This window comes from Mustela nigripes, chromosome 13 (genome assembly GCF_022355385.1).
Source record: "Mustela nigripes isolate SB6536 chromosome 13, MUSNIG.SB6536, whole genome shotgun sequence".
Classification (NCBI taxonomy): Eukaryota; Metazoa; Chordata; class Mammalia; order Carnivora; family Mustelidae; genus Mustela; species Mustela nigripes.
This window is the reverse complement of record NC_081569.1, coordinates 84103667-84122855: the sequence shown is the minus strand read 5'-3', so window position 1 is coordinate 84122855 and position 19189 is coordinate 84103667. Positions and strand designations below refer to the sequence as shown.

The 19189-nt window shown below is 35.1% G+C and overlaps 1 protein-coding gene across 6 annotated transcripts in view; it reads left to right on the top strand.

Moving 5' to 3' along the window:
* RALGAPA1 (Ral GTPase activating protein catalytic subunit alpha 1) overlaps positions 1-19189 on the top strand; it is a 246928-nt gene that overhangs the window by 29025 nt on the left and 198714 nt on the right. For all 6 annotated transcript variants that reach the window (XM_059373090.1, XM_059373085.1, XM_059373089.1 and 3 more), the window contains exons 2-7: positions 1745-1855; positions 2600-2649; positions 7540-7597; positions 14618-14661; positions 15978-16155; positions 18043-18158. In XM_059373090.1, the coding sequence (XP_059229073.1) occupies positions 1745-1855; positions 2600-2649; positions 7540-7597; positions 14618-14661; positions 15978-16155; positions 18043-18158 (557 nt within the window). The remainder of the gene's footprint in view (positions 1-1744; positions 1856-2599; positions 2650-7539; positions 7598-14617; positions 14662-15977; positions 16156-18042; positions 18159-19189) is intronic.

Genomic DNA, 19189 nt, shown 5'->3' with positions numbered 1-19189 from the left:
CATAAATCTTTGCTGTTTTTTCAGTGCCTTTTTAAAATTTATTTTTCATTATAAAAGAAATGTGTTTTTTATTTTTGAAGATTTTTTATTCATATATTTGACAGGCAGAGATCACAAGTAGACAGAGAGGCAGGCAGAGAGAGAGAGGAGGAAGCAGGCTCCCTGCTGAGCGGAGAACCCGATGCGGTGTTCCATCCCAGGTCCCCGAGACCATATCCTGAGCCAAAGGAAGAGGCTTTAACCCACTGAGCCACCCAGGCGCCCAAAATGTGTGCTTTTTTAATTTTTTAAAAAGATTTTATTTATTTAAGTGAGAGAGAGAGAGAGCATGAGCAGGGGAGGGAGAGGGAAAAAGGAGAGGGAAAAACAGGCTCCCCACTGAGCAGGGAGCCCCAACATGCGGCTCCATCCCAGGACCCCGAGATCATGACCTGAATTGAAGGCAGATGCTGAAGCAACTGAGCCTCCCAGGTGCCCCAGAAATAAGTCCTTTTTGCAAACAAAATTGAATAATAGGAAGTATATATTAAAAGTAAAAGTTCCTTCTTCCCCTTTTTCTTCAACCTTCTCAGTCCCTGAAAATAACTCAAACAAGATGTATAGTATGTATACGTCTGTTTCTTGCTTTGAATAATAATTTGTCTCCTTTACTTTACATTCAAGGCATTTTATGACATATTTCAAGGCTGTTTTTTCAATTTTATTTTTATCAAAATGTTTTAGGCTCTAGCCAAAGTGAATTATTTTTCTGTATCCTGTCATGCTTCCTACTTTCCTCATTTTGTTGTCTTTGCTAATGCCTAGAATGCCCTTCACCGCTTCATGTTCAAAGCCCTTACTATCCTTAAAAGTCTTTTCAAATAAAAAATCCTGTGTTAAGCTTTCCTACTTTCCCTACTTCCACCCCTTTTTAGCTTTGAAAGTAATTTTTGTTTCTAAATTGCCAATGTATTTTGTAACTTCACTTTCAGTACCTAACACTTTCTGATGTGCATATAGCTATATGTTTGATTTTGTGTGCGCTGGACTATACTGACAATTCCTTTAAAGCAATATTATCTGTTCGAGCTTTGTAATACTTAAGTGCCTATTTATAAAGTCTGTTGTTATATGCTTATTTACTGAGTAAATGTGTTTTGGAAAGATAAGATATATAATTATTCTAGAAATACTGATTTTAAACTCTTGGGGATAAGTTGAGAGAAGCATAGCTGTGAATTGAAATTAGAACTTGACTCTTTCTTTGGTTTGGTTAAATACTCAAAATAAATTTCAAATAAATCTCTGAGACATTGTTTTGTATGTGTGTGTTTTTTTTTTTAGGAAACATATTATGATAACCTGATTTAACCTTTTTTTTTTTTTTTTTTAAGATTTTATTTATTTACTTGAGAAAGTTACAGAGCACATAATGGGCTGGGAGGGGCAGAAGGAGAAGGGCACAGGGCTGGATCCCAGGATGAGGAACCTGAGATCATAACCTGAGCAAAGGCACAAACAAACTTACTCAATTGACTGAGCCGCCCAGGTGCCCTTTAACCTGTTTTTAAATTTAAAAATTTTTAAAAACTAAAGTTGTGAGAACAAGGATATAAATAAGTGCATATCTCAAATATTTTAATAGGATAGAATTTTAGGAGCAGTACTTTGACTTTTTTTGAAGGAAACTCACCATTATGATAATTTGCTGAACATGATTTAACATATATATAGTCACTAAAAACTGTTGTTGTTTCCTTTTCAGAGAATGCAGAGTCTATTGATCTTAAACAGTTTTTTGACCAACATTTTTCACATATATATTACGTGTTCTTTGAGAATTTTGTGACTATTGAAGCTAGTCTTAAACAGAAAGGTAAGGTGTTATAATTGGCCCTGACTTATTTTGATGTTTCAAACAATTGTCATAAATATCCACTTGAAAATCAACCCTTGGATGTTGAAATTTTAATGTTATTTCACTTCTTTTGTGAAACATCTTTCAGACACTGTCTCAAAGTATGGGTTAGTAATACTATCTTCATTCTTTTTGAGAAGGCTTACAAGATTTGCTTTTTGCCTGGTCAGATTTATTTACCTGTTTCCTCACTTTTTTTGCTCTGCCCTTAGATGCCTGTGAAGTTTGAGCAGTCATTCTCATATTTTCATTTTCAGAATTTATTCTAAGTTCTCCCCAGTGTATTATTATTATTATTTTTAAAAAGATTTTATTTATTTATTTGCGAGAGAGAGCATGCACGGGCATATGAGTGGTGGGAGGGGTAGAGGGAGAGGAAGAAGCAGACTCCCCGCTGACCAGGAAACCCCAGATGAAGCTCGATCCCAGGATGCTGAGATCATGACCTGAGCCCAAGGCAGATATTTAACTGACTGAGCCACCCAGGCACTCCTCCACAGTATATTATTTGTTTTTAGATATAAATGTGTGGAATCTAAATTTATTTGTTGAATAGATATGGTACAGTATTGTCTATACATTGAACAGAGTATGCTTTAAATATTTTATTAAAGAATCACTGAGAAGATACTTTAGTGCTTGAAATATTTTAAGCTTTTTAAATGATAATCTTTAAAATATTTTTCTTTAAAAATGTTTTAGGTCACAAGTCTCAAAGGGAGGAATTGGATGCTATACTTTTTATTTTTGAGGTAAGTGTTTGCCCATCAGTTTTTTTTCCCTTCAAAATAATTCTTGGAACATGCAAAGGAATATATTAGAATTATAGAGCATGAATTTTCCTTGCTTTCCAAGAACTGAATCACATTCTTTGACCTCAAAACATATCTGACTTAATTTTTAATTATTTTTTGAGATAGCAGTGTTGTTTTTAGATAGAAATAGAATTACGTTTTTATGCATGTGACACCATAGAATTGGTAATACTGTAAAATAGTTAAGTGTTTTATAAATTATTTTTCTATATTACATTGGATTGGGGTGAGAGAAGTCTTTATTGTTAAATAAACAGAAGGAAGTAGGAACATTTGATGCTTTACTAAAACTTATATTTTGTTTTTGGCATACTGATAAAAATTAGGGTCTCCTCACTTTTAAAATAACTCCTTGCCTCTTCATTCTGTCTTTCAAATCAAGCAATGATAGGAGTATTCCAATCTTTAGAAAGAATTCAGAGATCTGGAGATTTGTGACTTGAAAGACAGTAAAGAATTTGGAAAACTGTGTCTCAACATTGAGCCATTTTGTCTGTTGGTAATTAAAGATAATTCAGTTTTATACTTTGGGTTCTTTGACATGGTTTAGAGGAATTTGAACAATCTGATATCTCTCTTAGGAATTGATTTAGCTATTGATTTAGTCAACAGCTAAAAAAAAAAAAAGGAAGCTTTTTTTGTTTTGTTTTTTTTAGAGTTCTAGATGGAAGTAACTGGTTTTGGTACCTATTGTGCTATTTATTTTCAGTAATCTTTGTCCCTGAGGAATTTACTTATGTTTATATCTCCAGGTGTTTGCATGAACTATTTATAAGGGAAATGTTAAAACATAGGTGTTTTGAGAAAGAATGAATTTATCAGCAAAAATCGTTCAAATTATGTTCTCTAATGTGGAAGTAAATGAGGAAATCAATAACAAGGAAATTTTGTAAATTCATAAATATGTGGAAGTTAATGAGTACACCCCCAAATAACCAGTGGCTCATAGGAAGATGTGGTATACTAAAACTTAGGGAATGCAGGTAACCAAGCACTCAGAGGAAAATTTATAATTATTTATAGTTATAAACTTAATATAATAAAGCAAGAATGATATCCTCTCAATTACTTAAGCTTCCACCTTAGAAAAAGGAGCAAATTAAACCCAAAGCAAGCAGATAAAAGGAAATAATAAAGATTATAGCAGAAATAAAATGAAAGAAAGATTTAAAAAATGGAGAAAACCAACAGAACTAAAAATTGGTTCATTCAAAAAGATAAGAAAACTAGTAATAGATAGCTGTACTAAGTAAAAAGAGTGAGGAATTAAATTACTAATTTCAGGAATTAAAAAAGAATATCACTAATGACTTTATTGAAATTGTAAGAGAATACTGAGAATACTATGACCAACTGTGTGCCAACAAATTTGATAAATAAAATGGACATGTTTCTATAAAGACAGAAAGCTTTGCGATTTAAAAAGAAATAACAAATCTGAAAGACTTACAACTAGTGAAAAAATGAATTAGTATTTAAATAAAATCCCACCTGGAAAAAGCCCAGACCCAGGTGACTTCACTAGTGAATTTTAACCAGCCATTTAAAGAAAAATACCAGTTCTTCAGAAATTCTTTAATAAAAAAACAGGTGAGGGGCGCCTGGGAGGCTCAGTGGGTTAAGCCGCTGCCTTCGGCTCAGGTCATGATCTCAGGGTCCTGGGATCAAGTCCCACATTGGGTTCTTTGCTCAGCAGGGAGCCTGCTTCCTCCTCTCTCTCTCTGCCTGCCTCTCTGTCTACTTGTGATCTCTCTCTGTCAAATAAATAAATAAAATCTTTAAAAAAAAAAACAAAAAACAGGTGATATTTCACAGTTCATTCTATGAGGCCAGTATTACCCAACCAAAACCAGACAAAAACAAGGAAAGAGAATTATAAAATATTTTCATGAATATTGGCACAAAAAATCCTAAAAAAAAAAAAGCATATAAAAAGGATTGTACATCACCAAGTGGGATTTATATATGAAATACAAAGTTCAACATCTAAAAATTAACCAACTAGTATGTAGTAATAATAATAAAATAAAAGACAAAAAATATGTTATTGTTGGGGCTCCTGGGTGGCTCAGTGGGTTGAGCCGCTGCCTTCGGCTCGGGTTGTGATCTCAGGGTCCTGGGATCGAATCCTGCATTGGGCTCTCTGCTCAGCGGGGAGCCTGCTTCCTCCTCTCTCTCTCTCTGCCTGCCTCTCTGACTACTTGTGATCTCTCTCTGTCAAATAAATAAATAAAATCTTTAAAAAAAAATGTTATTGTTGATAGAAAGCATTTGGCAAAATCCAATACTATTTCATGATAAAATACTTAACAAAATGGGAATAAAAAGAAACTTCGTCAGCTTGATATAGGACATCTACAATCTACAAAAATACACATTTAAGACTGTACCTAGTACTGGATACTGAGTTCCTCTTTCTTAAGATTAGGAACAAAACAAGCATATCAACTCTTGCCATTTCTATTAAATATTGCACTTGGTTCTAGCTAGCCAGGGAAGTTAGGCAAGGAAAGGAAGTAAAAGGCATCAAGATTGAAAAAGAAGTTAAAAAATAAAAGGTATCAGCAGAGAACACAAGATAAGAATTTCTGGAAAGTGTTCCTTCAGACATTCATGCTTGCCCTGTGTTCAGGAAACTGAGATGGATTAGTTAATGGAAGCTCTTTCAGGACCTTCCTTCTATTAAAAAATAGTGTTTATTTCCCTGTATATAATATATACTTATCAGTTGTTATCTTTAATGAATGAGTGAATTTTCTTAGAATATAAAGATGTTAGATACAGGGCTTTCATCTTTTGGAAAAAATATGTAACCTTTGTGCTGATGTTTTTCTGCTTACAGTGGGGATAATAATATCTGATCTCTATCTTAAGAGACTAATGATGATTTTTATATTTTATTTTATTTTGTTTTGTTTAAACATTTAATTATTTAACCACAAGCCATTTACCCCTGTGGCAACTTTCCTGACACCTCCTGCTTAAAAGCCAAAAGGTCAGAAGGACCGTGAGGCCCCATTTTCACCGTCTGTATTCATACTGAAAATCAAGATCAAAGGAGCTTTTTTGCCTGTCTGCTCCAGGGAGGTTTCTGCCCTCCCTGAGCTCACCTTAGTAATGATGATTTTTTTTTTTTTAAGATTTTATTTATTTATTTGACGGACAGAGATCACAAGTAGGCAGAGAGGCAGGCAGAGAGAGAGGAGGAAGCAGGCTTCCCGCTAAGCAGAGAGCCCGATGCGGGGCTCGATCCCAGGACCCTGGGATCATGACCTGAGCCGAAGGCAGAGGCTTTAACCCACTGAGCCACCCAGGTGCCCCAGTAATGATGATTTTTTAAAAAAATCAAGAAATTTATAGATTAACTGACTTCCTCTTTTTTGAATGAAAAGCACCATTATGTAGTATTAATAATACTATGCAGGATTTATATCAACTTTCCTCCATTAAGACTATACATGGTTTCTTTCATTTTTATAGTATTCTTTCATTTTTAAATAAAGACGTTTATTTACTTTTTATAACAGGCTAAATCTGAAGTATAATAGTCCTAATTTAGGAATGTTTCTGGGTAGTTTACAAACTTAACTTTTCAACTTACAATTTTATCCCTTTCCATACCAAGAAAAATACATTTATACAGTTGTTGGCTAGTAAAATATGAGGAGGGCAATGGTAAAGAAGTTTGTGTATCTCATGTAAAATTTCTTCATCATTCTCCTGTATGAGATGGACTAGTGGAAGATAGAGAAGTGTAAAACATGCATACCATCTTTTGTGGCAAAATAGTATAAAAGTATACATTTTGGATTAAGCATATCAAGATTGGATTCAGTTCTTCCACTTTCTAACTTAAGCACATTACTTAACCCACTTTCTTCTTTTTAAACTGAGATTAATAAACTCTTTTTTAGGATGGTTGTGAGGATTAATGAGATAGCATTACATATAAAAGCATCTAGTGTTTGGCCCTTATGAACACTTTGGTTCATGGCATTTCTAAAGTATAACAGCAGTAAAAGCAGCAGCAACAACAAACTTAAACTCATTCAGCAAGCAGATGAGTACTGGGAGCTTAGTTTAGTAGCATAGTAAGGCAGCTGTTGAGCTAGAATAATTCACACAGAGGAAATTTGTGAAGGGAATTAAAGGTAAAATTATGTAAAATTGTAAAAAGTGTTCATCCTAATTAATGGAAACCTGTATTAGTTTAACTGTAAGGATCCTGAAATTTTAAATATTGTTCTTATACCTATAGCCATCATAAATATAAGTACCTTTGGGTTCATGTGAATCAAGTCAGTACAAATATTTGATGTGATTTTTGTAAAATCAAAATATTTTTCCTTCTTTTATCAAAACAGGAGGAAGAACTACTCAAAGTGAGACACAATGTTACAAATAATAGTATCTGAAAGAATTCAGAACTTATTAGTAATATCCACAATTTGGAAATTCTAGGAGTAGCAAATAATCATTTTGAAATATGTTAGAGTTCATTATTTAATTCATAAAGAGGGATATACTTACTTTCCACATCATTATGAAAGATAAATTTCATTAGTGTCGCGTTCTAAGTCTTTGTTAGTATAGCTTGTTGGGTTTTGCTTTTGCTGTTTTCAAATATTGATTAGTGTGCCAGTGCTGAAGTAGTGCAAGTCCTGTCAGATTATCTCAAATACTGTTTTGTGTTGGTGATGCTATCTATATTTTACATAAGAAACTGTTACATGCTTATTGTAAGCTCTTCGTTTATTTTTCACATTGCACAGAATGTGGTCTCATTACTTGCTTTTCATTCTTTGTTTTATTCGTACTGATTTTTAGAAAATTTTACAACTTCTTCCAGAGAGAATTCATCAGCGATGGCAGTTTCATAGTATTGGTAAGTGATTTGAATGTATATTCCCCATTTGACATAAATGATAATATATGAAAATGCTCTGTACTGGGTTGGTCATTATTTGAAATGAATTTGTAGTTTATGTTTTAGTAGAAAAATATAAAGAATACAAAACTAAACTTAATGGGAATGTAAAATTAAAAATAATAGATGAAGGATTTCCAGTCAAAGTAGCATATTAAATTTCTTTGATCTATCTGTTCTTTTACTTTCAGTAATGATAAAACTACAAAACCAAAAAAACAAAAGCAGACTCAACATCAAAATAAACATCTGAGAATCAGAAATGGAAGAGAAATGTTAAGTGCCAAGTAGAGTGGGCTCCAGATTCAAAAGCAAGCAGTGTCAGCTGGCAGTTTGCTCCACAGAAAATAGTGAGGAGAACTAGAGTTAACTTTCTTGTTAACTCTAGCCAGAGTAGAGCTTTCCAGATCATGGAATGAAGCCAAAAACAAAAAAGGAGGGAAAAAAAACCTGTTGTGGGTTACCGTCAGAAACCAAGTAGGGAGGAGATCACAAACTTTCTGTTACTAGGAAATAAGCCAAGGTGCTTGCTGGTTTGGAGTCTGGTCTTATATTATTAACAGTGTTACCACAGTCCTCTTGAGTGCTTGTTCTCAGACATGCTTCCCCTCTGTGATTAGAAACTGCAGATAACAGTTGTTGGCTTTCTTATTTATTTATTTAGGTTTTATTTTTTCAGTGTTTCAAGATTAGTTCTTTTTTTTTTTTTTTTTTAAGATTTTATTTATTTATTTGACAGAGAGAGATCACAAGTAGGCAGAGAGGCAGGCAGAGAGAGAGGAGGAAGCAGGCTCCCTGCTGAGCAGAGAGCCCGATGCGGGACTCGATCCCAGGACCCCGAGATCATGACCTGAGCCGAAGGCAGCGGCTTAACCCACTGAGCCACCCAGGCGCCCCTCAATATTAATTCTTTATGTACACACTTAGTGCTCCATGCAATATGTGCCCTCCTTAATACCCACCACCAGGCTCACCCATCCTCCCCTCCCCTCTAAAACCCTGTTTGTTTCTCAGCGTCTGCAGTCTCTCATGGTTTGTCTCCCCCCTCCAATTTCCCCCAGTTCACTTTTCCTAATGTCCTCCATGTTATTCCTTAAGTTGTACAAGTAAGTGAAACCATATAATAATCGACTTTCTCTGCCTGACTTATTTTCACTCAGCATAATCTCCCCCAGTCCCACCCATGTTGATAGAAAAGTTGGGTATTCATCCTTTCTGATGGCTGAATAATATTCCATTGTATATATGGACCACATCTTCTTTATCCATTCATCTGTTGAAGGGCATATCAGCTCTTTCCATAGCTTGGCTATTGTGGACATTGCTGCTATGAACATTGGGGTACATATGGCTCTTCTTTGCATTACCTCTGTATCTTTGGGGCAGGTACTTAGTAGTGCCAATTGCAGGGTCATTGGGTAGCTCTATTTTAATTTTTTGAGGCATCTCCATACTGTTTTCCAAAGTGGCTGCACCAACTTGCATTCCCACCAACAGTGTATGAGTTCCCCTTTCTCCACATCTTCTCCAACATTTGTTGTTTCCTGTCTTGTTAATCTTTGCCATTCTAACTGGTGTAAGGTGGTATCTTAATGTGGTTTTGATTTGAATTTCCCTGATGGCTAATGATGATGAACATTTTTTCATGTGTCTGCCAGCCATTTGTATGTCTTCTTTGGAGAAGTGGCTGTTCATGACTTTTGCCCATTTTTTGACTTGTTTATCAGTTTTTTGGGTGTTGAGTTTGAGGAGTTTTTTTTGTTTGTTTGTTTTTTGTTTTTTTTTTTAAAGATTTTATTTATTTATTTGGCAGAGAGAGACACATTGAGAGGGAACACAATAGGGGAAGTGTGAGAGGGAAAAGAAGGATTCCCAACAAGCAGGGAGACTGATGCAGGGCTTGATCCAAGTACCCTGGGATCATGGGCTGAGCCGAAAGTAGATGCTTAGACTGAGCCACCCAGGAGTCCCGAGGAGTTCTTTACAGATCTCAGATATCAACCCTTTGACTGTAGTGTCATTTGTGAATATCTTCTACCACTCCATGGGTTGCCTCTTTGTTTTGTTGACCATTCCCTTTGTTCTGCAGAAGCTTTTTATCTTGATGAAGTTCCAAAAGTTCATTTTCACTTTTGTTTCCTTTGCCTTTGGAGACATGTCTTGAAAGAAGTTGCTGTGGCTGATGTTGAAGAAGTTACTGCCTATGTTCTCCTCTAGGATTTTGATGGATTCCGGTCTCACATTGAGGTCTTTCATCCATTTTGAGTTTATCTTTGTGAATGGTGTAAAAGGATGATCGAGTTTCATTTGTCTGTATATAGCTGTCCAATTTTCCCAGCACCATTTATTGAAGAGACTGTCTTTTTTCCATTGGATATTTTTTCCTGCTTTGTTGAAGATTATTTGACCATAGTATTGAGGGTCCATATCTGGACTCTCTACCTGTTCCATTGGTCTGTGTGTCTGTTTTTGTGCCAGTACCATCCTGTCTTGGTGATCATAGCTTTGTAATAAAGCTTGAAATCAGGCATCATGATGCCCCCAGCTTTGTTTTTCTTTTTCAACACTTCCTTGCTAATTTGGGGTCTTTTCTGGTTCCACACAAATTTTAGGATTGTTTGTTCCAGTGCTTGAAAAATGCCGGTGAAATTTTGATCAGTATGGCATTGAAAGTATAGATTGCTCTGGCAGTATAGACATTTTAACAGTGTTTATTCTTCTGATCCATGATCATGAAATATTTTTCCCATCTTTTTGTGTATTCTTCATTTTCTTTCATGAGTGTTCAAACTCTCTTTTCAGATGACGTGATACTTTATATGGAAAACCCAAAAACTCCACCCCCAAACTACTAGAACTCATACAGCAATTCAGTAATGTGGCAAGATACAAATTAAATGTACAGAAATCATTTGCTTTCTTATACACTGACAATCAAACTATGGAAAGGGAAAGTAGAGAATCAATTCATTTACTCTAGCACCAAGAACATAAGATCGCTTGGAATAAGCCTAACCAAAGAGGTAACAGATCTATACTTAAGGAACTAGAGTTGTTGGCTTTCATTTAGGCTTTGGTTGGATGTCAGGTTTGATTGCTAATGATGCTAATGACCCTTGCTCATGGGGATGTGTGGGTGACCACCCTATCTACATTGTTGAAGTAGAATGTTATGGGCCTGACATTAATTTGTAAAACATGTATTTGTTTCTCTTAAAAAAGAAAGTTATAGATTTTATTTCGGCCTCACATTTTTTTTAATCCATTATAGCAAGTGATATCTTTTTTGGACACAATTTATAAATGGGCAAAGGATTTGAATAGACATTTCTCCAAGACATACAGATGACTGATAAGCACATGAAGAGATGTGCAACATCATTAGTCAGTAGGAAATGCAAATCACAATTCTAAGGAGATGCCAATTCACATCTACTAGAATGACTATAGGCAAAAAAAACAAGCATTGGTGAAGCTTTGGAGAAATTGGAACCCTCAAACACTGTTGGTGGGAATGTAAAATGCTACAGATGCTTTGAAAACCAGTCTGGCAGTTCCTCAAAATATTAAACATTGAGCTCCTCTATGGCCCAGCACTTCCATGCCCAGATATATACCCAAGAGAAAGAAAACACATGTCTGCATAGAAATGTATACTCTAATATTCGTAGTATACCAGTCTTCATAATAGCCAAAAGATGGAAATAACCCAATGTCTGTTAACTGGTAATTAGATGAGTAAAATGTATTTTATCTTTAAAAAAAGGAGAAGTCTTTTGTGGGGCTTTGAAACTGTAAGCCTTCCCAATTAATTCCTGAAACAAAAGAAACTCCGGACATCTAGAAAGGATATTGAGGCAGGGGCTAAAAAAGGCTTTAGTAGATAAAGTTTGAGACTAAATGTAACATACTCGTTAACATACCCAGAAGAACTCTTAAAGTTCTTACAGCTGTTAATAATTCTTACAGCTCAATAATAAGACAGATATTTTTAAATTAGCAAAATATTTGAATAGACTTTATATCAGAGAAGAAATACGAATTGGTGATAAGCCTTTAATAAGGTACTCAAACAGTGAAATCCTATTTTGTGTTTCATAATCATAAAAATGTCTCTGAAGGTTGTTTATGACGATGGGTCTTTTTTTTAGACATCTGAACTTCAAGAGTTTATTGTATCTTCTAAGAAATGTAGCCTTAAATCTCCGAAAGTGCTTTAGGCTCTTTACTTGTCATGTTTTAATAATATTCCAATAAATGTCTATCTTGAGAAAATACATAAATGGTCATTTTTCTTTGTCATTCAGAAAAATGCTAGAACTGTTTTCTTTCATTTTTTGTCATATATATAAAGGAAAATAAATCAATGAGTCATTGATTTTTTTTTTAAGTAGCTGTATTGAATTATTTATATATAGGTAAAATTCATCTAAGTAAATAATTCAGTTATTTTCAATAAATCTTTAGTTACCACTGTCCAGTTTTAGAACATTGCCTCACCCCGAAGTATTCCTTGAAGCCCATTTATAGTCAATGCCTTTCCCACCACCACAATCTGCTTTCTGTGCTCAGTAAATGTCTTTTTTTGACATTTCATGTAAATGAAATCATACACTTTATAGTAGTTTGCATTTGGCTTCTTTCACTTAGCATGTTTTTGTTTGTTTTCCATATTATGGCATGTGTTACCATTCCTTTTTATTGCTGTATAGTATTCTGTCATGGACATATCATGTTTTATCTACTCACCAATTCACGGATATTTATATCGTTTCTAGTTAATTATACCTCACTTACTCTGTTTGTTTTATTATAGATGCCTTTCAGTTTTCTACGTATAGGAACATGTCAACTGCAATTTAAGATAGTTGTTTTTTTTTTTTTTAAAGATTTTATTTATTAGAGAAAGAGAGAGAGAGGGAGAGTGTGAGCACAGGCAGACAGAGTGGGAGGCAGAGGCAGAGGGAGAAGCAAGCTCCCTGCCAAGCATAGAGCCTGGTGTGGGACTCGATCCGAGGACACTGGGATCGTGACCTGAGCTGAAAGCAACCACTTAATCAACTGAGCCACCCAGGCTTCCCAAGATAGTTTTATTTTTGATTTCCAATCTGGTACCTTTAATTAATTAATTAATTTCTCTCTCTTCCCTCCTCTCTCTCTCTCTTCTTTCTTTCTTTCTAGTCTTCTCTAGTATAGTGTTGAATAAAAGTGGTGAGAGCAGACACTTTTGTATCATTCCTGATGTGTGGAAAGCAGTTAACTCTTTCACCATTAAGTATGGTGTTAGCTATTTTTATAGTTGTGACAAGAACTTTTATTAAAGTATCCCTGGGAATAACAAAAATTTGAAAACAAACCAGATGTCCTAACATAAATAAGATTAATAGTATGGAATGGGATTGTATATAGCAGTTAAAGTGAATTAATTAGAGCTATATAGATCACTAGAGATAGTGAAAAGTTATTACGTAGGGGCCCTGGGTGGCTCAGTTGGTTGGGCGTCTGACTCTTGATTTCAGCTCGGATCATGATCTCAGGGTTGTGAGCTTGAGCCCCAAGTGAGGCTCTGCAGTGAGCATGGAGCCGCGTCTGACTCTTGATTTCAGCTCGGATCATGATCTCAGGGTCGTGAGCTTGAGCCCCAAGTGAGGCTCTGCAGTGAGCATGGAGCCTGCCTAAGATTTAGCGCCACCACTCTAAGCACTGACCCACCCCCACGCCCCCCCCGGCCACTTTCTCGCACATGCACTCTCAAAAAAAGGAAAGTAACTTATAGGAAGGCTTGCTTTGTATATCATACATAAATGTAAGTTTTTTAAAAACTAGTAATTAAATTTCAAACTTAATCACATTTGGTTAGTTTTCCATATATGCTCTTTTTCTGTTCCAGAATCCAATACATGATACCACAGTGCATTTAGCATATATGGATTTTTTTAGGGGAGCTGACTAAAGACTGGCATTTACATAGTATTGCTTTACAAAATTGAGTTTGTGCAAACATAAGGAAGGGAATTGCAGATAAGTCAACACAGTTTTATTTGAAATATTAAAGCTTGTTTTTGTATGACAAATGAAACTTAACCAATAAAATCCAGGTTTGGGGTGTGTGTGTGTGTGTGTTATTTTGGTATTTTTAGAAAGAATTAAAAAGTAGGTTTAGAACAAATAGCCATGGAAGAAATTGTTACTGTTACAGGTTTTTAAATATATAAACCAATTCTAAATATTTTATTGATTTATAAATGACAATCCTAATATAAAAATATTTTGGAAATAATTAATACCAAAATCTGGATAATGAATTTTTCTCAGAAGGAAGGAAGGAGAATGATTTGACATAGTTTCAAACAAGGCTTCAATGATACTTGTTAGATAAAATATCATAGATAAGGTAAATAAATGAAATTTTGAATTTATAAGAAACATGGGACTGTGTTTAGATTTGTTTAGACCAAATGGCAGGTCTCTGGATGTTTGTTAATGTGATTTCAGTATTTTATTATAGAGTCGAAAAGTTGTATAAATTAAGATGGCTTTGAATATTCTGAAAATGAAAATTAGTACAATGAAAATGTTTGTTAGGAAATATTAGAATTACAGAAGTTCATTTGGTTAACTAAATGGAAATTTCCTACAGTGGTTTTTATTTGTATTAGTGATGCAGAAAGTATTTAATTATATCCTTGTCTTAAATAAGAGATATACAGAGATAATGCTATAGTAAATGCAATTGGGATTAGGGTTTGTTTCAATAGACTAAATCATGTTTAATTCCAATAGACCATGTGTCGAAAAGGTGACTCTTTATATGCCCTCTGGTTCCAAAATTATGGCCAGAGGGATATCAGGGTCACCAAGAATAATTTGGAGATTGCCAAAGACTTGTTTTAAAGTATTTTCAAGTCTGACCGAGAACTCTGACATTTGGAAACAACTAAGAAAATATGAATATTTTCAATCATGTTTCCTTTTTAGGATTGATTTTAAAGAAACTGCTTCACACAGGAAACTCCTTGAAGGTATAATTATGTCTTTTTTCTATGACTTAAAAAAACTGTCTCTTCTACTTTTCCTACATCAGCTTTTTTTTCCTAAAAATTTTTGAATTGTCTTTAGTTTACTTAGTTGAAGTGAACTGACTTAAAATAAAATATACAACATATTTAGTATGTATAAAAATACATACTGGGTTGACTAGGCTATTGAAAAACCGTTGCCACTGCATTGAATGATTCACTAGAAATACTTTACTCTGGTCCCCAGGAGACAAAAATTATTCAGTCTTTCAACAAATTATTCTTTATATTACTATAAATATTCTTAGATGTACAGAAAAATAGAGGATTTATATTAAAAAGTTGGTTTTATTTCTTTTCTTTTGATTATCTCATTGTGCTGTGGTAAGAGAAGCTATCCTATAAGAAGCCTCTTATAGGTTAAGTGAAAGTTTCCTATTGTGGGTAGTTTTGGTATCAAGGCTTGGTATAGCAGTACAAAGGAATCAGCTTTCTGAATTGTTTGTTTTCTTGTTATCTCTGTAAACTCTAAGGTTGGCAGCTGTTGAACAGCTTTAACAGTGGCCATTTACAAAGCTGTGGTAGGGCAATTTCCGAAGCTACCAGGGAGATTAGCTTAGTGAAGAACTTTGTGTTTTTGTTGTCAGAGATTGAATGTTTTTCTGTCTTTTCCTATTCTCTTCCTGAAAGAGAATTTATGCAATGGTTGAAATATTTGTTGTTTTTTGAATATGGGGGGTGTTCTAGGTACTTAGGATATAGTAATAAGTCAGAATTTCTGCTTTGCTGGTTAGCAGCAAATAATAAATAGATGACATAATTTCAGAGTGGTAAGCTTTTTAAGAACAAGAACATTGATTTAGCAGGGCACACCAAGATCCCCGTAACTATTCCACCTTTTACCGAAGTCAGCGTATGAGGAACAGTTGTTCTCGTTCTTTTTGCTTTTTGGATTAGACCAGCGGTGTTGAGAAAGAGGGAAGTAAACAAGAAGGAAATACTTTTCTGATTTTTTTTTTTTTACCAATGGAAATTATAGAATAAAGATTACCTGATGGCCAAGTTTATTCTGTATTTGTTCAGAATCCATGAATTTCAATTTATAAATGATGAGAGCACAATAAATGACATGGATATAGTAGCCCTTCCTCTTTCCTTCCCTTCCCCTCTTTTCTTTTTTCTCTTCTCCTTTTCCCATTCCCTCCTCTCCTTTGTTAAATAACATTCTCTAATCATCTTCTAGAGAATTTTGGTCTTAAAAGTAAGAAAATATTTCCCTTATAAGTAAAAATACTATTTTTCATTTCGTTTCATTTTAGATCAGACGGGAAGGTGTTCGTCTTTTCTTACTGTGGTTGCAAGCTCTTCAGAATAACTGTAGCAAAGAACAGCTTTGGATGTTTTCATGCTTAATTCCTGGATTTTCAGCACTACAATCTGAACATGGACCTCGAACTTTAGATAATCTCATTAATCCTCCACTCAATCTTCAAGAAAGTAAGATTCGTGAGATCTTATCCATCAGTATTTCAAAATTTCCTATGTAGTTTGTTAATATAGTTTTAAAATGTTCATGGGGCGCCTGGGTGGTTCAGTGGGTTAAAGCCTCTGCCTTCAGCTTAGGTCACGATTCCAGGGTTCTGGGATTGAGCTGCACATCGGGCTTTCTGCTCAGTGGAGAGCCTGCCTTCTCCTCTCTCGGCCTGCCCCTCTGCCTACTTTTGATCTCTGGCAAATAAATAAATTAAATCTTTAAAAAAAAAAAAAGTTCATATGTTTGTTTGCTTATTTATTTATTTATTAAAGATTTTATTTATTTATTTGCCAGACAGAGATCACAGGTAGGCAGAGGCAGGCAGTGGGGTGGGGGGAGGTGAAGAAAAGGGGGAGCAGGCTCCCTGCTGAGTAGAGAGCCCGATGTGGGGCTCTATCCCAGGACCCAGGGATCATGACTTGAGCTGAAGGCAGAGGCTTTAACCCACTGAGCTACCCAGGCACCCCTGTCCATATGTTTATTAACTGGATAATTCAAGGCCATGTTGTATAATATAGGTTTTATTATTTTTTATGTAGGATGAGGCCAGATCAGAAGATGATTGTGATTAAAAAAAAATAGTTATAGTTCCCAAGGGAAGAGGGCATGCCACACCAGGGAGGGTGGCCAGAGGGGGAGGTGCCAGGATCTGTCAGGGGTAGGGCATTAAAGGCAAGAGCCCTTGTTGTGAATTCTGTAGGTAGGAACATGTGAAGCAGTGTGAGAAGTCCTATGATTGGCTCATTTGGATAATTTCAGCAGGCTTAGGTGCATAGTGGCTATCCCTCATTGTCACCACGTACCTGTGTGATTAGGTCAGAGGAATTGTGGCCTTGAACGTGAGAGCTGGATAGAAGAGGATTAGAGGTGTGGACCCTGGACTGGTTGTTTTTGCGTGTAGAAGGCATGTTCTCTGGCCCATCTTTACTATCTCTGGGAATTAGCTCTTTAGCCCCAGGAAAGACATTCTCTCCCTGGCCAGCCAGGCTTCTGGTGTCACAGCATCAGAAACAAGTGGTTCATAGAATCCATTTTACATTTATCTTTCATTTCTAATTCTCATGTGTCATCTTGTATCCTTAAGTTAATTTAGATGTACATTGCAGTACAAGAGTATTTTACTTTGTGCCAAGAGGACTGTAACAAAACTTATTTTTATGAACTTAATTACTTGGCTAATATTTATTAAGAAACACATTTAGGAGCCTGCCTGTACTAAACTAGGTGCTGCTTAGGAAATACTTAAGAGAGTTCACCTCATTGTTGGTTGATTTTCTTGAATTTGCATTTTTTATAATGAATGTTTTTGAATACTTGAAAATTTTAGAAAATGCAAGTTTCTTATTTTGTACATGGACTTTTATAATCAAGGAACTAAGATGCTGTCCTTCCTTTTTGAGAGGGAAATAGCATTTCATTCTTTGAATAAGGGGACTACCTTTAAGAGTAAGTGTGGTCATTACTAGAGTAATGTGTCCTTTAATTGATAAATAAGTTCATTATTGTTGTTTCTCATCATACTATGGAACTTTTGTATTGGGCACACTTAATGTTAATTTGAAAAATATGAGCTCTTTTTCAAGTAAGATTCACTCTAAATCCCTTTGTTATCTGTCCATCCCTGTCATATTCTCTCAGTCAAGGGCTTATGAAGCAGCTGATTACTTAACTTTATGGTTGTTGTGGTGGACTGTTAGGATGATCTCAGATTTATTTCAAGGTCCAATCATTAGAATGTTTTCAAGCACCATTCACTGCATTAAATGTTTTACATTTAAATTTTATTTGGATCACATTATTTCATTGTTAAATTTGTTTTGTAGTTATACTAAAATTTTGTCTTTGTATAGCTCAAGTCACTATAGAGGAAATCACTCCTCTTGTCCCTCCACAATCAGGAGATAAAGGACAAGAAGATCTCACAAGCTATTTTCTTGAAGCACTTTTAAAATATATAGTAATTCAGGTATGTGTTATCTTCTTTGATATCATCCCTCTTACCATCTTGTGTGGGTAATTAATTTTTCTCTCTCTTTCCATTATTATGTTAGAGTAAATATTTACTTATTTTCTTGAAGGAGGACAAATTTTTACTTTTGAAAATGTTTGTTAGTATGTCTTTGTCAAATAAAAATCATTGGAGGGATTATGAGTCTCTTAGAAAGGGACCTAGAGAGAAAATCTTAAAGTAGACTCTTTTATGTATATAACTTCTTCTGTGGGCCAGTTGGGTTTGCTTTCTAATCCTTTCCTTTATTATAATCAGTAGTTGTGGTCTTTAAGTGATAACTGATTTAGGAATCAGCCTGCCAAGAGGCAGCCAGTAGGGAGGTAGGCTGAGAATGGGATGTGGTGGAGGAATGTAATTTATACTTTAACCTGTTTGTACTCTATAAATTTCTCGGTGAATGTATTTTGTAGGGTAACCTCTTCATCTCTTCATATGAAATGTGTATGCCCTTGTTGATGAAAACAGTTTTAGAATATACCCATTTCTTTCTTTCTTTTTTTTTGGGGGGGTAATCAGCAATTTAAAAAAATTTTTTTAATAAACATATAATATATTTTTATCCCCAGGGATACAGGTCTGTGAATCGCCAGGTTTACATACTTCACAGCACTCACCAAAGCACATACCCTCCCAATGTCCATAACCCGACCCCCCTTCTCCCAACCCCCCTCCCCCCAGCAACCCTCAGTTTGTTTTGTGAGATTAAGAGTCACTTATGGTTTGTCTCCCTCCCAATCCCTTCTTGTTTCATTTATTCTTCTCCTACCTACTTAAGACCCCATGTTGCATCACCACTTCCTCATATCAGGGAGATCATATGATAGTTGTCTTTCTCCGCTTGGCTTATTTCACTAAGCATGATACATTCTAGTTCCATCCATGTTGTCCCAAATGGCAAGATTTCATTTCTTTTAATGGCTGCATAGTATTCCATTGTGTATATATACCACATCTTCTTGATCCATTCATCTGTTGATGGACATCTA